Raw genomic sequence first — 24,126 nt, 5'->3', positions numbered from 1 at the left:
CTAGATTCACTAACAATGGCGATTCAATCGCTGTTGGTCGATTCTCTGGCCGATTTTCCAACAGCGATTGATTCACTGTTAAGTTTGCATGCAAATGATTTACACAGAGGTGCAAATCATTTGCATGCAAACCCACCGACTCAATCGCTCAGTGAATGATTGAGACATGCGCAGAGCCCTGACAGCAGTGACAGGAGAAGAAGCCTCCTGTCACTGCTGTCAGGGCTTCTGCTGTTTGTTTGGGTTTTTTTTTAATGGCACAGATATTTTGGGTGTATTACACACGCAAAATAGCTGCCCAATTAAAAAAAAAAAAAAAAAAAAAAAAAAAGCCTTCTGACAAAGCCCTCCCTCTGTCCCTGAACTAAAAAAAAATGGCAGGAAGGATACCCCCTCCTCGCACAAATATGGCAGTTGGTATGCCCACTTCCCCCTGCCACCAGACACTCCCCCTACGCCCCCCAGTGCCTAACCTAAGTGTGGCAGGAGGGATGCGCACTCCCTCCTGCCATTAGATGCTCCCCCTGATGCCCCCCTCGCCTTAGGCCCCTCCCTGGGGCATCATGTGATTGGCCAATCAGGAACTTCCTTAGGCTCCTCCTTAAGGAAGTCCATGATTGGCTCAGGCCCCTCCCAAGGGAGGAGCCCAAGGTGCCTGAGTCAATCAGGGCCTTAGGCCCCTCCCCATGCATCACATGATACACCGGGGAGGGGCCAAAGGCCTGCATTGCGGATGGCGGAGGAACAGGAGGGACTGACTGAGCATCCTTCCTGCTCCCGATTTAAAGGTACGGGAGGGGGAGCCAATGGCAGGAGGGAGTGGGCAATCCTCCTGCCATACTTAGGTTTGGTGCATGGGGGGGCATTGGTCATCCCTCATGCCATTTTTTTTTTGGTTCGGGGAGGGAGGGGGCGCTGTCGGGAGGCTTTTTTTTTTAATTGGGCAGATATTTTGCATGTAATACACACAAAATATCTGTGCCATTGCAAAAAAAAAAAAAAAAGAAAAAACAAACAAACATCCAGGCAGACCTGTCGGTAACACAGTTACCAACAGGTCTACAGCAGTCGGTTTTAGGATCATAAAACCCGATGCAAAATAGCCAAGCAAGTGTGAGTGAATCAATCATTTGGCTATTTTGCATGGGGGTTTTACTAATTTCCATGGCCCGAGGGGAAAAACACACAGTGGGCCGTTTTGTGAATCGTGTCGGTGAGCAGCGATCGTTGCTAAACCTGTGAAAACAGGTTTAGCAACGATCGCTGACTTTAGTGAATCTGGGCCTTAGTGCTTACAAATGGGGAAAGTGTTTCTGATGTTACAATGGGTGATATCTGGCATCCGGTGCTCACCGCATGGTGCGGTTCAATATTAAGACAGGTGTAGAAAGGGCTCATTTAAAAGTAAAGATTCTAGACTTTTAAAAAACTGTGTTCAAATGGGGGATTACGTCAAGGAATTGTGTGGATAGGAACATCTGGAAGAAGTAGGAAAACAGGATACTTTTGAGTAGCTGAAAAAAAGTAGTAGCTGAAAAAATAAGAAAAAAGATTTTAGCTTTCATAAACCACAAAAGATCACAGAAAGAGGAAGACAAACAAAAATATCTGGAAAGGCTGGTCGAATAGTCAGGAAAACAAAGATGCAAATGGAAGAAAAATAGCAAACATGGTAAAACAGGGGGACAAGACAATTTTTAGATATATTAGTGATAGGAGGAAGTGCAAAAGTGTGAGACTCATAGGTAAAGGAGAGGAATATGTAGTAGCTGATAAAGATAAGGCTGAATTGCTTAATAAATATTTCTGTTTTGTGTTTATAGCTGAAGTGCTGGGAGTGGGACCACAGAAGACAAATTCAAATAGGGCTGGAGGTGTGAAGGATTGCTTTCATGAGGAGCTAGCTAAACTAAAGGTGGATCAAGTGATGGGACCAGATGACATACATGTAAGAGTACTAGGATCTTAGGAAAGTTCTGGTGGCTCCACTGGCTGACCTTTTCATGACTTTTCTAGAATCAGGAGTAGAACTAGAGACAGTCAGAAAAACTGCAGAAATCAAGGAGAGTTTCCCCATGTAAAGACAACTTGGGTCTGAGGCTAGCTTTCGATAGGCCCCTGTTATTAGGGTGAGAGTCCAACGATCTCCCAGTGGGTGGTAGTAGTAACAAGCAAGGAAAGCTATGAGGTGGCAGGAGCATCCCTTCCTGTACTAAGGACCTGAACTAATTCCCTGAAACTTAGAATTGCCAGAGCGATTTCTACTTTTGATTGAAGAGGAGCTACTTTGCATATTGATTTGCATATATTCTCTGGAGGGGGAGAGAATTGTTTGAAAGGTCTTAGTGAGGCTTTTTGGGACTTGGTGAATTCTGAAGAAAATCTTGGGAACTGATAAGGAGAACCAAGAGACTCAAATTTTTGTTTATTGGAAATCCCCTCACCCTGAGGGGAAAAAAGGGCTCTTGTGGAAGGACCTTTGTTTTGGCCCTTTTATTTTGAGACCAATCTCTGAGTATTTCCTGCAGCTGATCTCAAGATGAGGAATGATGGTCTCTGGCCTAACCCTCAGTAAGCCTGAGACAGCAACCAGGGTGAGTTGTAGCCAGCTAACCAGAGTAAACCGGAGGTGGCTGCAGAGACTGGAGAGAACTTGAGACAATTACAATGATTGGAGCAGAGGGACCAGTCGGACCAGTCCAGATCACAATTCTGTATGCTGTAACTCAAACAAATACTTTTGAATATCCTGACCCAATAACAGCCTGCTGATCTTTTTCATTCACTGGAATTTTGAACGCACAATATACAAATCATCAGAATGCTTATTCTGAGAGAATTTGTTTGAGAAAAGACTAACAAATAATATCTGGCTGCTTACATCATCCTTAATATTAGCGATACCATCTGCCAATAAAGAACTTGTTCAACAAGAAAACAATCATTCCCGATACAGCACAACCTCTGGAAAACTTCCAAGAGGGAGATTTGCTGACCAAAAGAGCAAGCTGTTCAGACTGAAATATAAAGGCCAGGGGAATTATAAGAGGAAAGCCATGAACACTTGGTGAAATTTGTGGCCACACAAATATGAATCTTTTTTTTCCTAAAATCTTTTAGAGTGGCATTGTTAAAACACAACTAGCCATATTCATCTTTTTGCAGTACCTGCTCGCAGTCAGGGCCAAGGGTAGTGTTTTAAAGTGAGGAAAACTGAGTCACCATTGAAACAGAATGGAAGAAACCTGCTTAATCATTAACTGCCAAACCACACTTAAGTTCAGTTCTGTGTTATTTATTGCACATCATTACTTATGTAGTCATCTCAAAACCTCTTATCAGTACTGTATAACATTCTCTAAGAAAGTCAAATATGCCATGTTGGGTCATACCAAAGGTTCATCAAAGTCAGCATCCAGTCTCTAACACTGGCCAGTCCAAGTACTAAGTAAAATCCCAAAGAGCAGACCCATTCATTGGTGCTCATTCCTAGGGTTAAGCTGAGCCAGAAGCCTTCCCTCTGACGTCAGAGGGAAGGCTTCTGAGTCAGTGGGCCGCATGCAGGAGCCGCTGCTTGTGGCTTTGCAAACATAAGTGCAGATGGGAGCAGGGAGTCTCAGCCAGCAGTAAACCCCCGTGGGAGGGAGGCATGAATTTGGGACTCAGAATGGAGGGAAAGATGAGGGGTGCATTGGGAGGAGGGTTTGGACAGAAAGGGAGGAAGAAGGGGCCCATTGGCACAGGAAGGGAGAGGCAGGCCCCTGGTTCATAAGTACATGTTCGATGTAAATTGGACATTCTTAAACCGGGACTGCCTTCATAGTTCATTTATGACATTGATGGTCCTCAGACAAGGGTCACGCAGCAGGTTATTTTTTAAACTGCTTTCAAGATTTCAAGCTATGTGTTGAAGGATCTGGTCTAGGAATCTAGTGCAGTTGGCTTTTAGCATAGGACAGTGGTTCTCAGACCTAGCCCTGGAAGCACGCCAAGCAGTTGGGTTTTTAGGCTATCCACAATGAATATTCATTCATGAGAGAGGTTTGGTGCAATAGAGGCAGTATATGCAAATTTTCCTCATGAATATTCATTGTGGCTATCCTGAAAATCCAACTAGTTGACAGCCAGCTTGGTTAAAAGATTACGTGAAAGAGGCTATTAGAGCCAAAAGAATATCCTTTAAAGAATGGAAAAATGATCCAAATGAAGACAAGCATTAGCAACATAAGCACTAGCAAGTTAGATGCAAAGCATTGATAAAGAAGGCTAAAGAGAATATGAAGAGAAACTTGCCTCAGAGGCAAAAACTTATAGTAACTACTTTTTCAGGTGCATCAGAAGCAGAAAACCTGTGAGGGAATCTGTGGGACCATCGGATCATCAAAGAATAAAATCTACATTCAGAGAGGTTAAAGTCATAGCAGAGAGACATAAGAATAGCCATACTGTGTCAGACCAATGGTCTTATCTCTGTGGTTCCCAACCCTGTCCTGAAGGACCCCCAGGCCAGTCGGGTTTTCAGGATAGCCCTAATGACTATGCATGGAGCAGATTTGCATGCCTGTCACTTCCATTATACGCAAATCTCTACCAAAAAAACCCCCAGCTTTGTTAACCACTGTTACACATCATCTGGCAATGTTCCAGAGCCTAACTATTCTCCGAGTGAAAAAATATTTCCTCCTATTGCTTTTAAAAATATTTCCCTGTAACTTCAACAAGTGTCTCATTAGTTTTGTAATATGTGATGGAGCAAAAAATATATTCACTTGTACCTGTTCTACGCCAGTGTTCTTCAACCTTTTTACACCTATGGACTGGCAGAAATAAAAGAATTATTTTGTGGACTGGCAGTTAAAGAACACTGGGCTAAGTCGTGGGCCAGACCCCAAACATCTCTACCCCAGACCCCGTCCCCATAATAGTACTAATTGTAACACTATATTTTCCATTCATTTTTCACAGATACACAATATAATCTTATTAACCACAAAATTAAACTACACAAAGCACACTGACAACAGATGTAAATTCTCAAAATTTACATAATTCAATCACTAAATTCAAAAATAAAATCATTCCCTTCCTACCTTTGTTGTCTCCCTCCCTCCATGCTATACCTTACCTTCTGGCCTGCTCCCGCCTGGCCATTTTATGCCGCCCCCCCCCCCCCAGGTGTTATCTTCAGGCCGGCTCCCTTTTCCTCACTGATGCAGTGCACAAAGCTGCGGGCAGCGGCTCCTTGCGCGTCCCGTGCCTCATCTGGAAGACTTCCCTCTGACGTTGCAACATCAGAGAGGCGGCGTCCGGTTCAGGCGCAAGATGCGTGTAGGAGCCACTGCCCCTAGCTTTGTGCACTGAATCAGTAAGGAAGAGGGAGCTGGCTCAAAGATAACGCTGCATCGATCGCACCATGGATCGGCGGTTGAAGAACACTGTTTTGGGCCTGATGCAGGAAATTTCTGTGGACCAGCACCGGTCCACGGACCGGTGGTTGAAGAACACTGTTCTACACCACTCAGGATTTTGTAAACTTCAATCGTACCTCCCCTCAGCCGTCTTTTTTCCAAGCTAAAGAACCCCAACCTCTTTAGTCTTTCCTCATACCAGAGGAGTTTCATTCTCTGTTATCAGCTTGGTTGCTCTTCTTTGAACCTTTGCTAATTCCGCTATATCTTTTTTGAGATACAGCAACCAGAATTAAATGCAATACTCAAGGTGAAGTTACACCATGACTGCCAATTTTGGGGGAGGCCATGGCCCCTGTGGCCTCACCAGGTCTGACATCTATGTTCTTGCCAAGCAGACCCTGCCAGAGCCGCCTCACCATGACATATCATTATGAACTGAGGCCTGCAGTTTTCAGCCCAGAAGACTGTCAGCATTCAATGTACAGTACTTTAAAGAACAGCAGAGACAGAAATCCAAATCACTCTCTCTCCGTCCGGGATAGATACCATCTTGGGGGGTGGGGGCGCAGGGACAATTTGTTTTGCAGTGCACCCCTACTTAATTCTGAGAAGTTGAAGTTTCTCTGCCCTCCCGTAGCCTGTTGTAAGTGAGATCGGCCAGGCCCTGCCTCCTTCCTCTCTTTTAAGAAAACTGCCAAGTCAGAGCTTCGAGCGTGTCTTCCCCCCCCCTGAGAGATCCCTCCATTCACCGACTCCCGGCCTTATCTTTCATTCAGTCTAGACTCTAGAGTGCTACCGCCTCCGCCTTTGTGCGGACAGACAATTCTGCTGCCCTTATTGGTGAAACGTTCTCGCAAGATGGAAGTTCCTTAAAGGCGCAGCGCCGTAACCCAACCGCAAGCTCAGATAGCCAATCACGGGGGGGAGGGGGGGGGGTTTGCCAATTTAAAACAAATAAACAATCACCCCGCTCCCGCCCAAAAACGGATAAGCGCGTTAAGCTAACTTAATTTTGGAAAACTTTTAATGAAATGCTTTATTCTTAAAACAGATGCATTTTAAAACAGGGGAGAAAAACCAGCCCAGACATGGACCACTGCCCGACTCAAGCAAAGAGCTTTGGGAAGGGGTAAAACCTTTTTCTTTGAAGCAACGATCGTAAAGTAGTATCTATTCAATGAAACGCTTCCAGTTGATCCGCTTTCGCATGCAACTGACATGAGAAATTGGGGCTAGGCGGGAAATTAACTTGTCCTTCTCTTTAGGAACAAAACGGGGCCCATTCTTGAAATTGATGAGCTCTAACTTTACAAGACACGGAGCAGACAAAGCAGAGAAGAGGTGAGACAAAGATTGACGCATGCAATAGTCCGTGCACTTTTATTTTCGGTTTTGAATAATGAATGTGATCTGGGATTTTACGGGACTAAGTATATATTTAGGTGTTTGGATCCTTATCACGAACATTTTTTCTTCCTAAAACGGGAGACGCTGGCCATAACGAATAGAAATTACGTACGTAATATGGCTAAGCGTCTTCCGTTTTATTTTTAGGAGGAGAAATGTATATTCCCGTAAATTCACTTAAAAGAGTATTTTTGTCTGAATTATTATGGGCTAAAAATTGCGTATGCCTAAGAAAACATCTCCAGCGCAGAGCATTTATTTTAAAGAACTGATTTTTTTTTTTTAAACTTTATTTACATTGCTGCTAATGACCCCAATATTATTGGTTGGTGTGCTTAAATAAAAGAAGTTCAATTTGTTCACGTTAAGGGTCTAATTTACTAAATCCCTTTCCTGGTGGGGAAAATTAATGCCTTTGTAAATCAAGGTTAAATCCCAAATTTTAAGTCAGTTTTCCGAGTGCTTAGTTTATGGTTCGGTTTGATTATTCACGTACCCCTTTAACTAAACCGCGATAGCGGCTATTAGCGCAGGGAGCCGCGCTGAATACTCCGCGACCCTCATAGAGCATTCTGCGCGGCTCCCTGAGCTAATAACCGCTGTCGCGGATTAGTGAGGGGGTGGGTTAAAGAATCCGAACGTTAGTACATACCGAAAATCATAATTCATCATAATAACCATCCCGAAGAGCAAATTAAAAAAAAAAAATTAATGCTGCTTATCCTGATAATTGATTATTTAGAAGGGTTTATTATACTACTGCATTCTTTGTTATGATAACTGACGTACAAAACAATTGCATTAAAACACACCTCACATATTTTATATACTATATTAGCCTTCCAAGCAGGTCATCTAAATGATTGGCTGAGCAATATTTTCTCGCGCTCCTCATCCTACCTAAACTGCAGAAAATTATTAAAAACTAATCTATTTAACCGATTTGTAGCCTAAGACACCTTACCCTACCCTTGCTCCCCAAGACCTCCCTCCGTATCTTCCTTCCCGATCTCCTTACTTTGACCCTTATTGTACCAGTTCCTTGCTTAAATATATTAATTGTATCTGCTGATTGTACCCATTCGCTGATTGTCCAGCCCTTCTTTATTGTAAACCGCCTAGAACTATTACGGCTTTGGCGGTATATAAGAAATAAATTATTATTATTATTATATAATTGGAGACTGTGACTTATTAGATAGGGCACAGGACGGTTTCCTTTATTTGCTTATTAACCCCCCTATATTTCGTGGGAATTTTATGATCGAACACAATTTTTCAGTACAGATAGTAATGTTGCTACAGTGTGTTAATTATATAAGTACCTTTGGTATTTTGTTTGCAAAAGGTTTGGGTTGTAAAACTAGCCTACTTTCCTCCTTTTGTCTCTCTAGTTCATGGTGTATTTTATTCTTATCTGCAGCCACTGCTTTTGTATTAAAAATGAAGTGAGCCATATGCATGTTAAAAACAACCCCAGAACAGCTTGCTTTAGTAAACATTTGAACATGTTAATGCTTCTAAAGAACCTTGGGTTTCCTTGGTGTGATCGTTTTATGGTAACAGTCAATAAAATGAAAGACACCAATGGCAAGTTCTAGCCAAGAGGCCTGCTTTCTCGCCTTTGAGCTCCCGGAATTTCATCGGTGACCCCTTTTCTGTTATTCTTAAAACTGTTTGTGTGGCCTTTTCATATATAGTTGAAGCATTGCACTTCAAATTAATGCATGCACTTAGACTGTCATTCAATCTGCAAGTTCTTTGGGGTTTTTGTTTAGTTTTTTTTTTTAAATCAAAAGAACAACCATCTTAATTCACCTAGAAATGTACAGTCAACTTATTATTCAATTGCAAGTTCTTCAGGAATTTATCCAGCTTTCTCACCTCTTTTGTAACCAAAAAAACCAACCAAACAAACTATTGTAACTTCATTGGAAATGTCCAGTCAGCTCTTTTGTAATCCACCTTGAACTGCAAGGTATAGGTGGAATAGAAGTCATTAATGTAATGTAAGGTATTCTTCATATATATATATAGTAAATTAAATTTGAACTTAGCTTAGGCCGCTCTTCAAGTTGGCATCGGGTGGGGTCATATTGCTCCAACATGTTTTGCCCTATGGCTTCTTCAAGGAAGTCCTCCCCACTGATTTCTCTGCCCACTATCCCAATTTGTATTTTCTGTCTCAAAGCATATTCTTGAATGTGCAATGTTCACCAGAAGATTTTAGCCTTCGGCTAGGCTAGTTGTGATGGGCAGTCTTCTTCTATATTTCTTCATTTATCTTAATGTATGGTTGTAATGTCTATGCTAATTTGAGGATGGGTTTCTCCACACCTTGAATTGAAGGATGGGTGTTTAGTGGGAGGGGATGCTGGAACTAAATTTACTTCCATCTCCCTTGCTTGTTAGTGCATGACAACATTCTATATAATTACAGTACTTACTTACAAAAAATATACCTACTTTAGTGTTACCTTACACTCTTATAAGCTTATAGACTAACCCCCTCTTTTACTAATTGAATTAGTGCATGCTAAACGATAATGCATCCATAGACTAACATGCACCTTGGTAAAAGAGGGCCTAATTCTATAAGGACCTTCTGATGTTTGTTTCCAAATAGGTAGGAAAATGTGACATTGTATATATTTTTTTCAGTAGCACTGCAAAAAAGAACAGGATACCGTTTGAGAAGTCTGGGCAGGGCCTTCAGCCTAGGCTCTATTATAGCTAGAAATCTCCTTGTAAGACAAAAATACAGTAAAGCTTTGGATTGCAAGTAACTTGGAATGCAAGTGTTTGCAAGACAAGCAAAACATTTTATTAAATTTTAACTTGATAAAACAAGCAAGGTCTTGCGATACAAGTACATACAGTATACACACATCACATCATCACAACTGAGCTGATGGTTCTTCTGCGACACTGCAGGAGTGTAGCGACTGTTCTAAACAAGCAAGGTCTTACAATGCAAGTACATACAATATTTTGCATTAAAGTTTTTGGGTTGTGGAACGAATTGTCTGAGTTTCCATTATTTCGTATGGGGAAATTTGCTTTGATATACCAGTGTTTTGGATTACAAGCATGTTTTCGGAACAAATTGTGCTCGCAAACCAAGGTGTCACTGTACATCAGGGATCTCAAAGTCCCTCCTTGAGGGCCGCAATCCAGTGGGGTTTTCAGGATTTCCCCAATGAATATGTATTGAAAGCAATGCATGCACATAGATCTCATGCATATTCATTGGAGAAATCCTGAAAACCTCACTGGATTGCGGCCCTCAAGGAGGGACTTTGAGACCCCTGGTCTAGGGGGTCCGGGTTTTCTGATTGGAAAATCTGGCAACCCTAGTCTATCAATCTATGGTGAAATTCAGCACAGTGCACAGAGATGGAAAAACCAGCACACAGCAGTGATTCACCTCAGGTTCATGATATAGAGCAGGGGTAGGGAACTCCGGTCCTCGAGAGCCGTATTCCAGTCGGGTTTTCAGGATTTCCCCAATGAATATGCATTGAAAGCAGTGCATGCACATAGATCTCATGCATATTCATTGGGGAAATCCTGAAAACCCCACTGGATTGCGGCCCTCAAGGAGGGACTTTGAGACCCTTGCGGTGTACATGGTATTTTCTTCAATAGGCTTGATAACCACTTAAAATGTATTCTTATTACACAATGACCAAAAAATGGAATCTGAAGAAGCCTACTGAACCAACATTTAAAAACTAATAAATAAAAATAGTGTCGGCACATTTTATATTTAAAAAAAAAAAATGAAATGTGGTTAGAGATTTGTTTTGCAATAATAGTTTTACACCTGCAAAATTAGAATACGCCTAGCTTTCTTTGTTGTGGTTTAGTTGGTTGCAAAAAATGGCTCCTAGAGGATGGGTGCAAGATCTTGCTATACAGAAGGGACAGCAGTGACAGAAGGAGAGGGACTGGAAAGCACACATGACGAAAATACTAATTTTTGCATACACTTCTCCCTCCGTATTCGCAGTTTCGATTATTCACAGTTTTTAGCTTGCTGGCTCCTCCCCCCAAATTATGTCAGCTTGCGTAGAGAAATCGCTGATTCCCAGCACTTTCTTCACCATGTTTTGTCTCTCCTTCAGGAACAGGCCAGGTCTCCCACCATGTTGTTCGTGGTTTCACCATATTCACGATGGTTTTTAATAGAAAACAGCGAACAACATATGAAAAAGTTATACCCGGTTTTTCTGTATTTGCGGTTCTGTTAATCCCCTATCACAGCGAATATGGAGGGAGAAGTGAATTTGACAGCTAAGGTGAGAGAAGACTGGCATTAAAAGAACATCTGCTAGGTATGCAGCAGAGCAGGAGCGTGGATATGTAGTATATTTGCAAGGGATGACCTCTTTTTTTTTTTCCCTATGCCATCCCTCTTATTTCATCAAACATCTAGCACACAAGTGTGAAACTGAATGCCCGTGGGGCAAATCCGGTCCACCTAGTGGTTTTATTTGACCCGCGGTCCGATGCCCCCAGTTTTACCTTGTGGCCGGCTCCCTCCTCCTCCTCACAGCCGTAGTGTGCACGGGACCGTGTGCGTCCCACACCTCATCCAGAAGCATTCCCTCCAACATTGCGACGTCGTAGAGAAGGCTTCCGGTTCAGGACGTGCGAGGAGCTGCTGCACGCGGCTCCGTGCACACTACAGCTGTGAGGAGGAGGGAGCCGGCCACAAGATGACACCGAGGGGCATTGGACCGCGGGCCGCATAAAACGGCCAGGTTGGAGCCGGCCCGAAGATTAGACACCCGCCGGAGGGAGGGAGACAACAAAGGTAGGGGGAATGATTTTATGTTCAAGTTAGTGTTTGAATTGTATCAATTTTGAGCATTTTAATCTACTGTCTATCTTTTGAACTGCTCAGGAAGAAATAGATTTGTTTCTTTTTCTCTGGGGGTTGTACTGCATGCAGAATCTTGAGTCTTAGGGTGGTTTTTTATTTGTTGTTTTTTTTAATATATTAGTACTTTTAGTTTTTGGTCCTGTATTTGCATAGGGGTTATCTGTGTTCTGCTAGGAATGAATGTTGAGAAGCATACAGTGTGTTTTGTGTAGTTTAATTTTGTGATTAACCATTATGTGTGTGTATATATGAAAAATGAATGGAAAAAATTGTGTTATAATTAGTATTATTATGGGGGCGGGGTCTGGGCTGGAGATTGCACGGGGTCCGGTCTGCGACTTAGCCTGTGTTTTGGATTTCAGCCCCTTAATGTGATTGAGTTTGACACCCCTGATCTAGGAGGTTCCTCAGTTGGTTAGGATAAAGAGCCACATCAATAGGTAACTGGCCCCACCTATCACACTGGTCCAGGCAGGCCCCACCCCTGACCAGTACTTGCAGTGTGTCTAGAAAGCCCTCCCGGGCAGCATCGTGTACTGGGTAGGTGTTGGTGGTGGGGTCCGGCACATTTGGATCAGCTCCATACAGCAGCAGCAACTCCGCCAGCTTTGGATTCCCCAGTTTCATTACCTTAATTGAGAAAAGAAGAAAGAAAATGGTATGTATCAGTAACAATTAGTTTTCAAGTATTGATCACTGGCAGACCTATCCAACATGATTGGGGGAGGAGGGGGGTACTATAGTATTATTAGGATAAGAAATAGAGAATGGCACGGTGACAAAATTCATCACCGTTCCCGTCCCCGTGGATAACCGTGGGAAATAATCCCATGTAATTTTGCAGTGTCTATTTCAACCTCAGTCCTTCTACCCCAGCATTCTTCACGCAAAGCTTGCGGGTCAGTGGTTGTGGCCATTCATACTCTGATTCTTCCCTCTCTCCTTAGAGAATGACATGAACATGGTTTCCCGCGGGGACGGGAACTGTGACCGTGTCATTCTCTAATGAGAAACTCTTTGTAGCAGGCACTCCAGAGGCAAGCTAGCACAGTATTTAAAAGGTGAGTTTAGGATGGATTTTGCATTTAAAAGATCACTCGGGAAGAAAAACTTGACTCCCAATGTCTATTACTTTAACCACACCAATTAGGACCTTCATTGTCTTTTTTTTTTTTTTTAGAAGAAACTAGATCCTGTGAAGGTAGAGCAGTGGTTCCCAAACCTGTCCTGGGGGACCCCCAGCCAGTCAGGTTTTCAAGATATCCCTAATGAATATGCATGAGAGAGATTTGCATATAATGGAAGTGACAGGTATGCAAATCTCTCTCATGCATATTCATTAGGGATATCTTGAAAACCTGACTGGCTGGGGGTCCCCCAGGACAGGTTTGGGAACCACTGCGGTAGAGTTTAGGAAACATTCCTATGGTCTAAAACAGGGGTAGGGTACTCCGGTCCTCGAGAGCCGTATTCCAGTCGGGGTTTCAGGATTTCCCTAAAGAATTTGCATTGAAAGCAGTGCTTGCAAATAGATCTCATGCATATTCATTGGGGAAATCCTGAAAACCCGACTGGAATACGGCTCTCGAGGACCGGAGTTCCCTACCCCTGGTCTAAAATTACTTTTGAAAACATATTGCGTTGTATGGTCTCGGTTATCTCTATGTTCTGTCAAACAGCACCTTTTTTATACACACACAGTCTTCATGTTTAATTTATTTATTAATTAAATTACGTAAACGTACATAGAGGGCTCTTTTTACAAAGGAGCGCTAGCCGCTACCGCCTCCTTTTGAGCAGGCGGTAGATTTTTGGCTAGCGCGCGCTAAAATACTTAGCGCACCTTCGTAAAAGGAGCACAGAATCAACAGAGCGCTGATACCAGCCAGTTCCCAACGGAGCAGATGAGAGTGCTAGAAAGTCAAAAATAGTCAGTTAAAGAATTAGGAGGGAAAGGAAAGGATAGTCCAAGGGTAGGCAATTCCGGTCCTCGAGGGCTGGAGACAGGTCAGGTTTTCAGGATATCCTCAGTAAATATGCATGAGATAGATTTGCATCTCAAGGAGGGAGTGCATGCAAATCCATCAGGTTTTGTCCGCAGTGGGCTTGAGCACAGGCTGTGTAGCTCTGTGGCAGTTTTTCAGGATTGGAGCCGACTGCTTTCCTCCCATCTGTGTGCACAAGGTTTGGCGAGGTGTGAGGTTTCTAGCTGGTTTGTTAGTACCCGAGAAGCATTCTGAAGAAACAAGCAGTCCAGATTCCAGGCATCTTCAGGCAGAAGTTCTCCCTCTAAGCCAGTGGTCTCAAACTCAAACCCTTTGCAGGGCCACATTTTGGTACTTGAAGGGCCGCAGAAAAAATAGTTAATATCTTATTAAAGAAATAACAATTTATTAAATTTATTTATTAAAGAAATAACAATTTTGCATGAGGTAAAACTCTTTATAGTTTATAAATCTTTCCCTTTGGCTAAGTCTTAATAATAATATTGTAATTTATAGCTAAAGATACATATGATCAAGAAACTGTCTTATTTTACTTTTGTGATTATGATAAACATACCGAGGGCCTCAAAATAGTATCTGGCGGGCCGCATGTGACCCCTGGGCCGCGGGTTTGAGACCACTGCTCTAAGCTGTCTGAAGCTTCAGCACAAGCAGCTCCTAGCACATAGCATGGCATATTGAGTAACAAGCCGATAGCCTGAAATACAAAAATCAGGGGGGGCAAGGGGTTAAAAGCAGGGTTTGTTTGTTTGTTTTTTTGTTCCGAGGTTAGAGCCAGGGTCCTCTACCTCTAAGATCTCAAAATCGCTAGGCCATTTGTGGCGCTAAAATTGCTGCCACAGCCCATCTTGGATTTCCCAATTTGAAATTAAAAGCCTATCTGCCTCTAAAACATCTCAATATTGCTCAAAAACTGGTATGATGGACTCCTCAGGCCAAGATACATTGGATTCATGCCAGATCTGCACTGGATGGCTGTCTAAGGTTCATCCAGTATCCCACGTGACATGGTGGTGGGGAGCCACTGGCTAAAGCCTTCTCTAGTCCCTTGGGGGTGACCTGGATTGGCCACCGTGAAAATGTCCTGCTGGGCTTGATGGACCATTGGTCTGACCCAGTAAGGCTATTCTTATGTTCTAATGGGTGTAAGTGCTCAGATGGTGCAAGGGCCAGGTTCAAGCTGGGGAGCAACGCAAATCCATTCCCGGTGTAGCGCAGCTGTGCTGCGGCCACAAAACCCAAGAAAGGAGCTTGTGAGCATCTGTAGGGACCGTCTAGACATCCTCAGCAGGGATTTCCCCCTAAATTCATTAATATGATGTTTGAAGCTTACATGATTAGTAAAGGCTGCATGGACCCTTGGGGATCATAGCCATGCTGGCACCAGGGGTTACCACCCCAAAGAGCACAATTCCCCAGTAACAATGTCATGTATAAGTCAGGGAGGTACAGTCTGAGAAAGACTGGGATGAAGAAGGCTCTATTTCAATGCCTTTACTATCCCAGTTGGGGGTCTTCTGTAGCAGGAAACGCTGATTCATCTCTAGGGGGGCCAGATCTGGGTGGAGGCCCTTGATCTCGGAGAGGATCCGACTGTGTGCAGGCTGTTTTAAGCCCTCAGTGCTTTTGGAGGTGATCAAAGAATCCCTCCTGAAATTAAAAATAGAGATTGCAGTAGACAACGACACAGGGAAAAAATTTATCACCGTTCCCATCCCTGCGAGCTCAGTCCCCATCCTGCAAACTGTCCGATCCCACCCGCACAAGCCTCAAATAGTTATGATTTTATACTGAACTTATTTTATTAAAGTATCAAAAAAGACTATTCTGTACAATTGTCATTTTATAAGCATAAATAATACAGATCAAGGATCAACAAAACCCCTGTTTCCCCTCCCTTTCATAAATTTCCCCTCCACTATTGTGAAAACTGAATAAACCAAATTATTACAGAATGCTACTTAGAAAAATAAAGCTAACAGAATACTTCAGTCACACATGACAGGAATAGTGTTAGGGGAGAGCAACTGCCTCCTGATCAGAGAGAGAGAGCCCTAAGCCAGCTGAAAGCTAAAGAAGCACAGCCTGGGCATTGCGGTTACCAGTTATGTGTAAAATCAGCTCTAGCAGGATACATATTTCAAATCTGACAGAATATAAAAAATTTTTTCTGCCTTTTGTTGTCTGGTAATTTTATTCTTCAAATCACATTGGTCTCAGTCTTTGGTTTTGGGTTCCTTCTGTGTTCATCGTGCATGGCTGACTCCTGAAGGTAAAATAGGCCCAAGAGGAACTGGGGAGGAGATGCTGAGTGACACAGGCGCAATTTTTTTTACCACAGGAGTAAGACTTTTCACTGCTTCCACAGGGTGGTGAAGGGTCTTGCTCCATTCCTGTGGGGTGGTGAAAGGTCTTGTCCCCATTCCTGTGGTAAACCAGTTGCAAATGTCCCCATTACTGCGGTGACTACGGTTTACCGTGGTAAACAGTCCCCGTGCCATTCTTTACTCTGCAGTCATCTGCTACACAGTGCTCGCTTATGAGCAGCACAAAAGCATAGACCATCTGTTTTCCCTCTCAAGACGTTACAAAAATGCTAATGGACCATTGGGAGATCCTAAAGGGGCCCTTTCGGGTGGCCAGAGCCATGGCAAAGCTGTATCCGATGGATGCTGAATTTACCCAGCTCCTTTGTTCCATCGAAAGTGGATTCCCTTGTGGCTCAAGTCACCAAGCGTACCTCCCTACCCAATTAAGGAGGTATGGTATTAAAGGATGCCCAGGACTGCAGAATGGATTTTGTTCATAAGAGGCTTTTCAAAGCCACATCCTCAGGTTTAAAAGTAACTGCAGCAGCGTATTTTATCACCCAGACTTGCCACTCCAATTTGCGCTATGATCCGCAGGCTATAGCCGGGAGGGATCACCAGTTTCTAATGTTTGGAATGGATTATGTAGCTGATGCTTTTGAATGATCTTTTCAAAGTCATGAGCAAATGTCTGCTTATTCCATTTCTGCCCACAGGATGCTATGGATCAGAGAGTGGGTGAGGAATTCGTCCTCCAAGGTGACCTTGAGTAAATTACCATTTAAAGGATATCTACTTTTTGGGAAAGGTCTGGACAATCTTATGGTCAGTGTGCAGGGACACAAGCTGAAGTCTTTACCGGACAGCAGACCTCAAATCCCTAGGGATCAGGACACAGTAATTTTCAGACCTCCAGATGATATCGCCAGTTCTCGGGAGGGCCTTAAGGCCAGAGATCATGTCAAAGATTCAGAGGGGCCAGTCACCCTCAGTCTTCAGGATCCCGCTCCATAACAGCTCCCAAGAGCATTTATGATGCCAAGCCATCAGTCGAGCCTCCACGCATCAGACGGAGGTTATTTGGCCTATTGGGGAACATGGACAAAGATCACTTCAGATCGCTGGGTGCTAGTCATTATACCAGAGAGGTACAAGCTTAAGTTCTTTCGTCCCCTCCCAGACCTTTTTCTGGACTTTCCAGCTGGGAAGTCAGAAAAAAACAGTCAAAGTCTGAGCAACAGTGCAAAGGCAGAAACTTAATATACTTCCTAGTGCCCAAGAGAGGCTCAGGAAGCTGGAAGCGGATTCTAAACCTCAAAACGGTAAATGCGGCCCTCAAGATACCGTGTTTCTGGATGAAGACAGCGAGGTTGGTAATTGCTTCAGTGGCGCCCATGGAATTTCTCAGCTTACTGGATTTGATGGAGACCTATTTGCACATTCCCATTTTTCTAGAGCACAGGAAATTCTTGCATTTCCATGTGCTATAGTAACACTTCCAGTTTGTGGCCTTAACTTTCAGTGATGGTTGGAGTTGCAGCATGCCTGTGCAGAGCATGTACTGTATATACTCCTAAAGTGTTTATAGTGCCTAATATTTTAGATAAATAGCAATAACGTGTTTAAATAAATAGATAACTGATAACTTATCTCAGTGGTTCCCAACCCTGTCCTGAAGGAACACCAGGCCAATTGGGTTTTCAGGATAGCCCTAATGAATATGCATGAAGCAAATTTGCATGCCTATCACTTCCATCATATGCAAATCTCTCTCATGCTTATTCATTAGGGCTAGCCTGAAAACCCGATTGGCCTGGTGTTCCTCCAGGACCGGGTTGGGAATCACTGACTTATCTTAAGCAGCATGGCACGTTGAAAAACTTAAGTTGCCGCCTGCAAACTACCGCCGCCAACATGCACGTTTTGTGATCCCAATCACTGCTTTAGGGCGTGGTTCACTATAACAAAACAAAAAAAAGAGAAAAAGAACGGTATTAACACTCCTAACCTTCAGAACTACAAACCCCACAGGAAAAAGTACTTACTTTTGCCTGATTCACTGAAAGTTAGTTTTAAACATGGCAGGTTTTAAACATGGCCTACATTCCCAATGGAACTTTTCTGAAGGCGACCGCCGCCAATGCCGTGTCATAACAGATGCAAACCACTCTGATTGGCTACACCTACTGAGGCCTCAGCCAATGGCTAGAAAGCTCACTTCATTCATAGAAAATATGATTAATTCAAAAAAGTTATACAGATGAACCTAGTTGTCTCAGGGCCCAAAAGACAATATTAAATACTTAAATTCTCGTTATTACTACTGCCTATACTGAATGTACAGAATATAAAGGACAGGCAAATTGTTTCATATAAGGGACATCCAATCTAGTTCCGCATTTAAACCATGCAGCTCTAAGGATCCTAATTCAAATATCCATCTCTGCTCCTTGTAGTTTAATATTAGGCACTATAAACATTTTAGAAGGAGTAAAAGTTAAAAACTTAAAATAATTCAAAAATAATTTCAATCATAAACACTTGAGCCGATGAGGAAGCCCAACGACAGAAAACCTCCATTAAACCAGTTCTTTGGAGGGTCGCTTCGGATGACTAGTGCTGCGAAAGTTGGTATATAAGAAGAGGGGAAAGGAATGTTATTATCTCCTATACCAGCACCTTTTGAGATTTATTTTTTGAGTCTAGTTTTGATGTGAATTCGGTGCATAACTATAGGCAGTATATACAGAATTTGGAGGGGAAATGCATCATTCGTCTTAATTCTCAGAGACTCTTTTAAGTGAAACTAGGTACCAGGTCACCAGCTGTCTCCCCATAGTCAAAGTATGTTGATTGAAATGTTTATTAACCCCACCGCTTTACAAAACCGCAATAGCGGTTTTTAGCACAGGCCGGTGCACCGAATGCTCTGTGCTGCTCCCGATGCTCATAGTAGAGAATGACATGGGGGAAAAAATTTGTCCCTATCCCCGCAACCACTGCCCCCGCCCCATCTCAGTCCCCTCAATTACTATCCCCGCAGCATCCATACAAGCCTCAGTACTGCAATATTTAGCTTATTCCTTCCTTATAAATCAAAGTTCTGGCTGCTGAACTAGAGAAAGAGATGTTCAGCCGGCAGGGCTTTGTTTATATTCAACACAACTAATATACCGTATTTGCCGGCGTATAAGACGACTTTTCAGTACCTTAAAATCCTCCCCAAAGTCGGGGGTCGTCTTATACGCCGGGTACTGTTTACGTGCCGGTCCGCAGAAAATTCCTGCCGGTCCGCACAGGACCGGCGAGATGGACCCGTTAAATTTTCTGCCCCGATGGTGTTTGCAGAAATCTTCTGTTCCTCCCAGCCTCGGGCGATCAAGACAGGCGGTCATTCCCTCTGTGAGTCTCGCCTATGCGGAAACAGGAAGTTGAAACAAAATAGGCGGGACTCAGAGAGGGAAGGTCCCGACGTTTGCAGCCTGTCTTGATCGCTGCCCCTGCTGAGTCGCCGAAGAGGGCCGCGGGGAAAGTGCAGGCAGAGAGAAGATGGTCAGTGTGCGCGGGGAGGTCTGCATGTCGATTGGGGCCATCAGCAGCGTTTGTGGTGAGTCTGCCCACGTGCAGGATGCGGCGGGTAGGGGCCTCCGACTCGTCTTGGGCGGCTGGGCCTGCGGTGCAAAGCTGTTTTTGCCGGCTTGGGGGGGGGGGGGTCGCGAATCGGAAGAAGGGGTAGTCTTATACGGCGAGTATATAACAAACTCTATATTTTAACTGTAAAAGTTGGGGGGTCGTCTTATACGCCCAGTCGTCTTATACGCCGGCAAATACGGTACTAATTTATCCTAAAGCAAAAAAGAAAAAGAAATAGCTTCTCCTCCAATGCAACTTCCGGTTTCGTCAGAGGAGAAGATCCCACCTGCAGACGCACGCGATTTCAGGCAGGCTTTGGCAGCTTGAACAAATTACACTGTAAAGTAAAACGCGCCACGAAGGTAAGGGGGAGGGAGGGAGATAGATGTGGCCAGTAGGTAGGAAGGAGGGAGGGGGCTGCGCACGTTCCCTCCCTTAACTGCGGAGACAAGGCCATTCACCACTCCACAGGGTGGTGTATGGCCTTATCCCCGTACCCGCAGTGAGCACTTCCCCCCCCTCCCCCACCGTTTCGGCAGGTTACCCGCGGCTACCTGTGGGTAACAGACACCGTGTCATTCTCTAGCTCATAGGAACTCTATGAGTGTCGGGAGCAGAGCATTCAGTGCGTCGGCCTATGCTAAAAACCACCATTGCAATTTTGTAAAGAAAAGGGAGGGGGGGGGTAAAAGTTCTAGATTGCCCTTTGACCAACATAAAGGCGGTTGAGCAAATCTTCATTCTTTTCATAAAATAGTTATGTGCATTAATATGCACATGGGATTGAAATTCATAAAGCACAGTCAAAGAGGGCAGGAATTTAGGAGATAGCGCCGGCTCCTGGGGCAGGAGAGCAGCACGAGTCCTTTCAGTGCTGGCTGCCATGATCCCACAGAAGGTGAGAAAAGACCCAAGATCCTGCGCTGAGCTGCCTTCTTTTTACTTGGGCTCCATGCCCAGCAAATACAGGATTTTTGGGGTGGGGACTCCAGGAGACAGGGATGAGGAAAGAGATACTGCAGAGGGGTATGATGGCGAAAGACATCTGGATGCAAGGAAGTCGTTCTTACAATCGTTATAGCATTCTGGTTAATACAACTGAATCACCACTGCATAGAAAAAGGTCTGGCGACATCTCCCTCTCAGGGCCTTAAAAAGCCATCCGATTTGAAATACTTTCAAAGCTTTCACAATTTTTATACCATTAAATTTATAATATCATTTCTTGTGAAACAGACACTAGACTTTGGAGTGAAGAATGGGGCAGGATTGCTTTAATTACTGAAACAATTTTCCTATGGGGAGCCTGACTCGCCTATAAAAATATTTGCCATATATATAAGTGCATAAGATTTGTGTGTTCGTAAAAGGAACCCATGGTCCTACACACACGAATCTTATGCACTTAAAATGACCATGGGTTCCTTTTACAAAGCCGTGGTAATCATTCCAATGCGCAAAGGGATTTAGTAGGCGTTCGAGAATTTGCCGTGCAGTAGCCGCTACTGCAGTTTTGTGAAAAAGGGAGCTTATTCTTAAGAGATGAGAGCATTAGTGCAGAGAAGTTACAGGCTGCATTTTAAGTTTTAATACATAGTGTCAAGTTTATTTATTAATTTTTTCATTAACAAGAAACTATGATGAACGTGAGCATAATTCTTGCACTTTTGAAAATAACTTTGTAGAAATAAAAAGAAACAAAACAAAAACTAGAGCATGGTTAGATTAGCTTTTGAAGGTAATCCTTCAGATCAGAGAAAATAACTTTCGGCTTTTATATGTAGGCTTAAATCGATCATACTTAAGTATATGATTTTTGTTTTTAAAAATAGCTGCACAGAAATTAGTGCGGATGAAGAGCATATATTCAATGATAACTTGTTTTACTTGGTTTGGTTTGTTTTTTAGCCTTTCATGATTTCTTTAATGCACATAGACAGAAATAAATCAAATTCACACAAGATCTCTGAAAGAGCAAGGGGGGGGGGGACCACTTGCAAGGAAGTGCAATGAACCTGCAATGTGTTTAGAATAAGGCAACCTTACAGCATCCTTATCCCATGCCTCCTAGTTATACCTCCCCTATATAAGTTTTGTAGGACAGTTATTGACAAATGCCCAGGCCTAAGTCTGAGAAGCCAATTGCAAAAGGGTGGGGGCCCTCACACTGCATGAAGAGTGATCTCTAAGATAAGAAGGGGTTAAGAAGGATTTTAGGTGAGCTCAGAAAATTTTTTGGCAGTAATTTTTCTTAAATTAAATTTTTTTTTTTTAATAAAAATGTAAGTTTACTTTTTGGTTTTTCAAAATGAAAACACACTTCTGATGTCCTTGTAAAGTGCTTTGATTTTTTGTATGAAAAGTGGTATAGCAAATGCACAAAAAACTAATGTAGGACTTGGAGGAAATATTTAACAGATAAACTAACGATTCCTCAACACACAAAATGGAGAAAACGCTTTAGTTTATATATAAAGATATGCTCCCTTCCTGGCTGTAAAGTCTTCACCAACACTGGTTTATTGGCACTCTTAGGACTGTTTAATAAAAATAAGACGTCGTCATCACAAAGTTAATCAAAGCAGATTGGAAGAAGGGGTAAAAAATAAATCGAGTGAAAGTAAATGACGATTGGGCCGTCAATCAAGAACAAAATACTGTATAATCGATCAAACAGATATATTATGTGAATTATAAAAATAACAACCTCACCACCACCTACATTGAGCTGAGAAGTTCCAGGGATTAAACAAAGTGAAGGACTACAGTATTTAACTTGTAATCGTAGTACACTAACGAAAACGTTTCCGACAGCTGATTTCATTTGTGTGTGTGTTATTAACGCCGATGAAAACAAAAACAAAAAACTGTGGATACAGATGTTCTGGAGATAATTTATTATACACTGACATATAAAAACATGAAATTCAATGAAAAAAGTACAATGATAAAAAATACAGTGGTAAAAATCCAACAGTTTACTGGTAGATCATTCCGATCAAAATATTCGATTTTTCTTAAATCATAGGTTATAGGGATAGCTGGGCAAACCCTATAATTTTTTTTTAATTCACACCAGATTTAATTCAAGTTTCATATCCCTTCAAGAAACGCCAGCCTAAACAAAACAGCAAATAAAACTTTCAAATCTAAGCATTTTTATATGTTATTGTGGAAATTCAGTCTGCTCCGATCTCTTTCCAAACGATTTTATATATATCTCAAGACCCACCTTTTAAAGAGCTGGTTATCAGACAAACTAAAACGAACACCTTAGCTGCAGCAAATTTTGCCATGATTTGCGGGTCCTGGAAACCGGGGTGTTTTTTGTTTTTATGGGGTTTTTTCCTCCCAGTGTTTTCTTAGTTCTCAGATTTTGATATCACATACACTTGCAGTAACAGAAAAAAAAAAAAAATACAAACTTTTTGAATAGATCCTTCACCCCCCCTCCCTATAACAGGGATCCTGGGTGAACCTCTCCTTATTGGTCTAACTCAGGGGTGAGCAACTCCGGTCCTTGAAGGCCAGAATCCAATCGGGTTTTCAGGATTTCCCCAATGAATATGCATGAGATCTATTTGCATGCACTGCTTTCAATGCATATTCATTGGGGAAATCCTGAAAACCCGACTGGATTCAGACCCTCAAGGACCGGAGTTGGCCACCCGTGGTCTAACTGCTACTGCTCCACTTAGCTGCTCTCCTACCTGGATAGCAGTTCGGTGGAAAGAATTGGTCTCATTGGGGTCGGTTCCGCTTTCCAGCAGAGACTGGACCCGGAGCAAATCCCCGCAGGCAGCGGCCCGGGTCAGGGCATCGGCCCTGTTATCATTCACTGCCTCGTCCTCCATGTTCGTCCGCTTTTGGTCGAATCCGACCTAAACACCTCCCTCCCACTGTATTAATAAATAATTAAAGCTAAGTGTTTTTAAGCTCTTCAGTCCTGTCAGTTTCATCAACAAGGAAGAGGGGCGGTCTCTCGAGAAGGCTCCGCCTTCCGTCATACACTTAGTTTCAGTAACCCCTCCCTCCTTGTATGCTGGGCTTAAGGACCGTATTCTGTCTAGGAAGAGAGCACTGCACGCGAACAAACTGGGAGGAAATGGATTTACAGTACTGGGTGTGCAATTTGCAGCTCGTAGAGCTTAACTGGTCTTGCCTCAAGCCAGGGGCAGAGGACAGGCTTAGAGCCTGGGGAAAGATCCCGGGCAATGGAACAGGAAAAGGTAGGGTTTAAGATTATAAAAGCCTTATTCTGGCGGAGTGTTTTGGTTGTTAAGAGGTTTTTACTGTAATTTTTTTTTCCGCCCGAGACGTGGCCACAGGTAATACGGTAGTTGTCAACGTTTTATGAACTGCTGATAAAAACTACGAAGACAGAAAAGATGAAGAGTGGGATGTTTTGCCCACAAAACAGTCGATTTAAGGGAGAGAAGGCAACCCGATATTTAAGTTGAGAAAGGATACCT

The 24,126-nt window shown here is 43.1% G+C and overlaps 1 protein-coding gene across 1 annotated transcript; it reads right to left on the bottom strand.

The window, feature by feature from the left end:
* Window positions 1-11,947: 11,947 nt before the first annotated feature.
* On the bottom strand, window positions 11,948-23,540 carry LOC117347943 (cyclin-dependent kinase 4 inhibitor B-like). Its single transcript, XM_033919450.1, has 2 exons — window positions 23,365-23,540; window positions 11,948-12,336 (listed from the first exon to the last, which is right to left on the bottom strand). The coding sequence occupies exons 1-2, from the start codon at window positions 23,506-23,508 to the stop codon at window positions 12,073-12,075; spliced, it is 408 nt and encodes a 135-aa protein (XP_033775341.1). The 5' UTR covers window positions 23,509-23,540; the 3' UTR covers window positions 11,948-12,072.
* Between the last annotated feature and the right edge of the window lie 586 nt (window positions 23,541-24,126).

Source organism: Geotrypetes seraphini, chromosome 1 (assembly GCF_902459505.1).
Source record: "Geotrypetes seraphini chromosome 1, aGeoSer1.1, whole genome shotgun sequence".
Taxonomy (NCBI): domain Eukaryota; kingdom Metazoa; phylum Chordata; class Amphibia; order Gymnophiona; family Dermophiidae; genus Geotrypetes; species Geotrypetes seraphini.
Note: the sequence above shows the minus strand (reverse complement) of the source record. Positions and strands in the feature narration are given on the sequence as shown.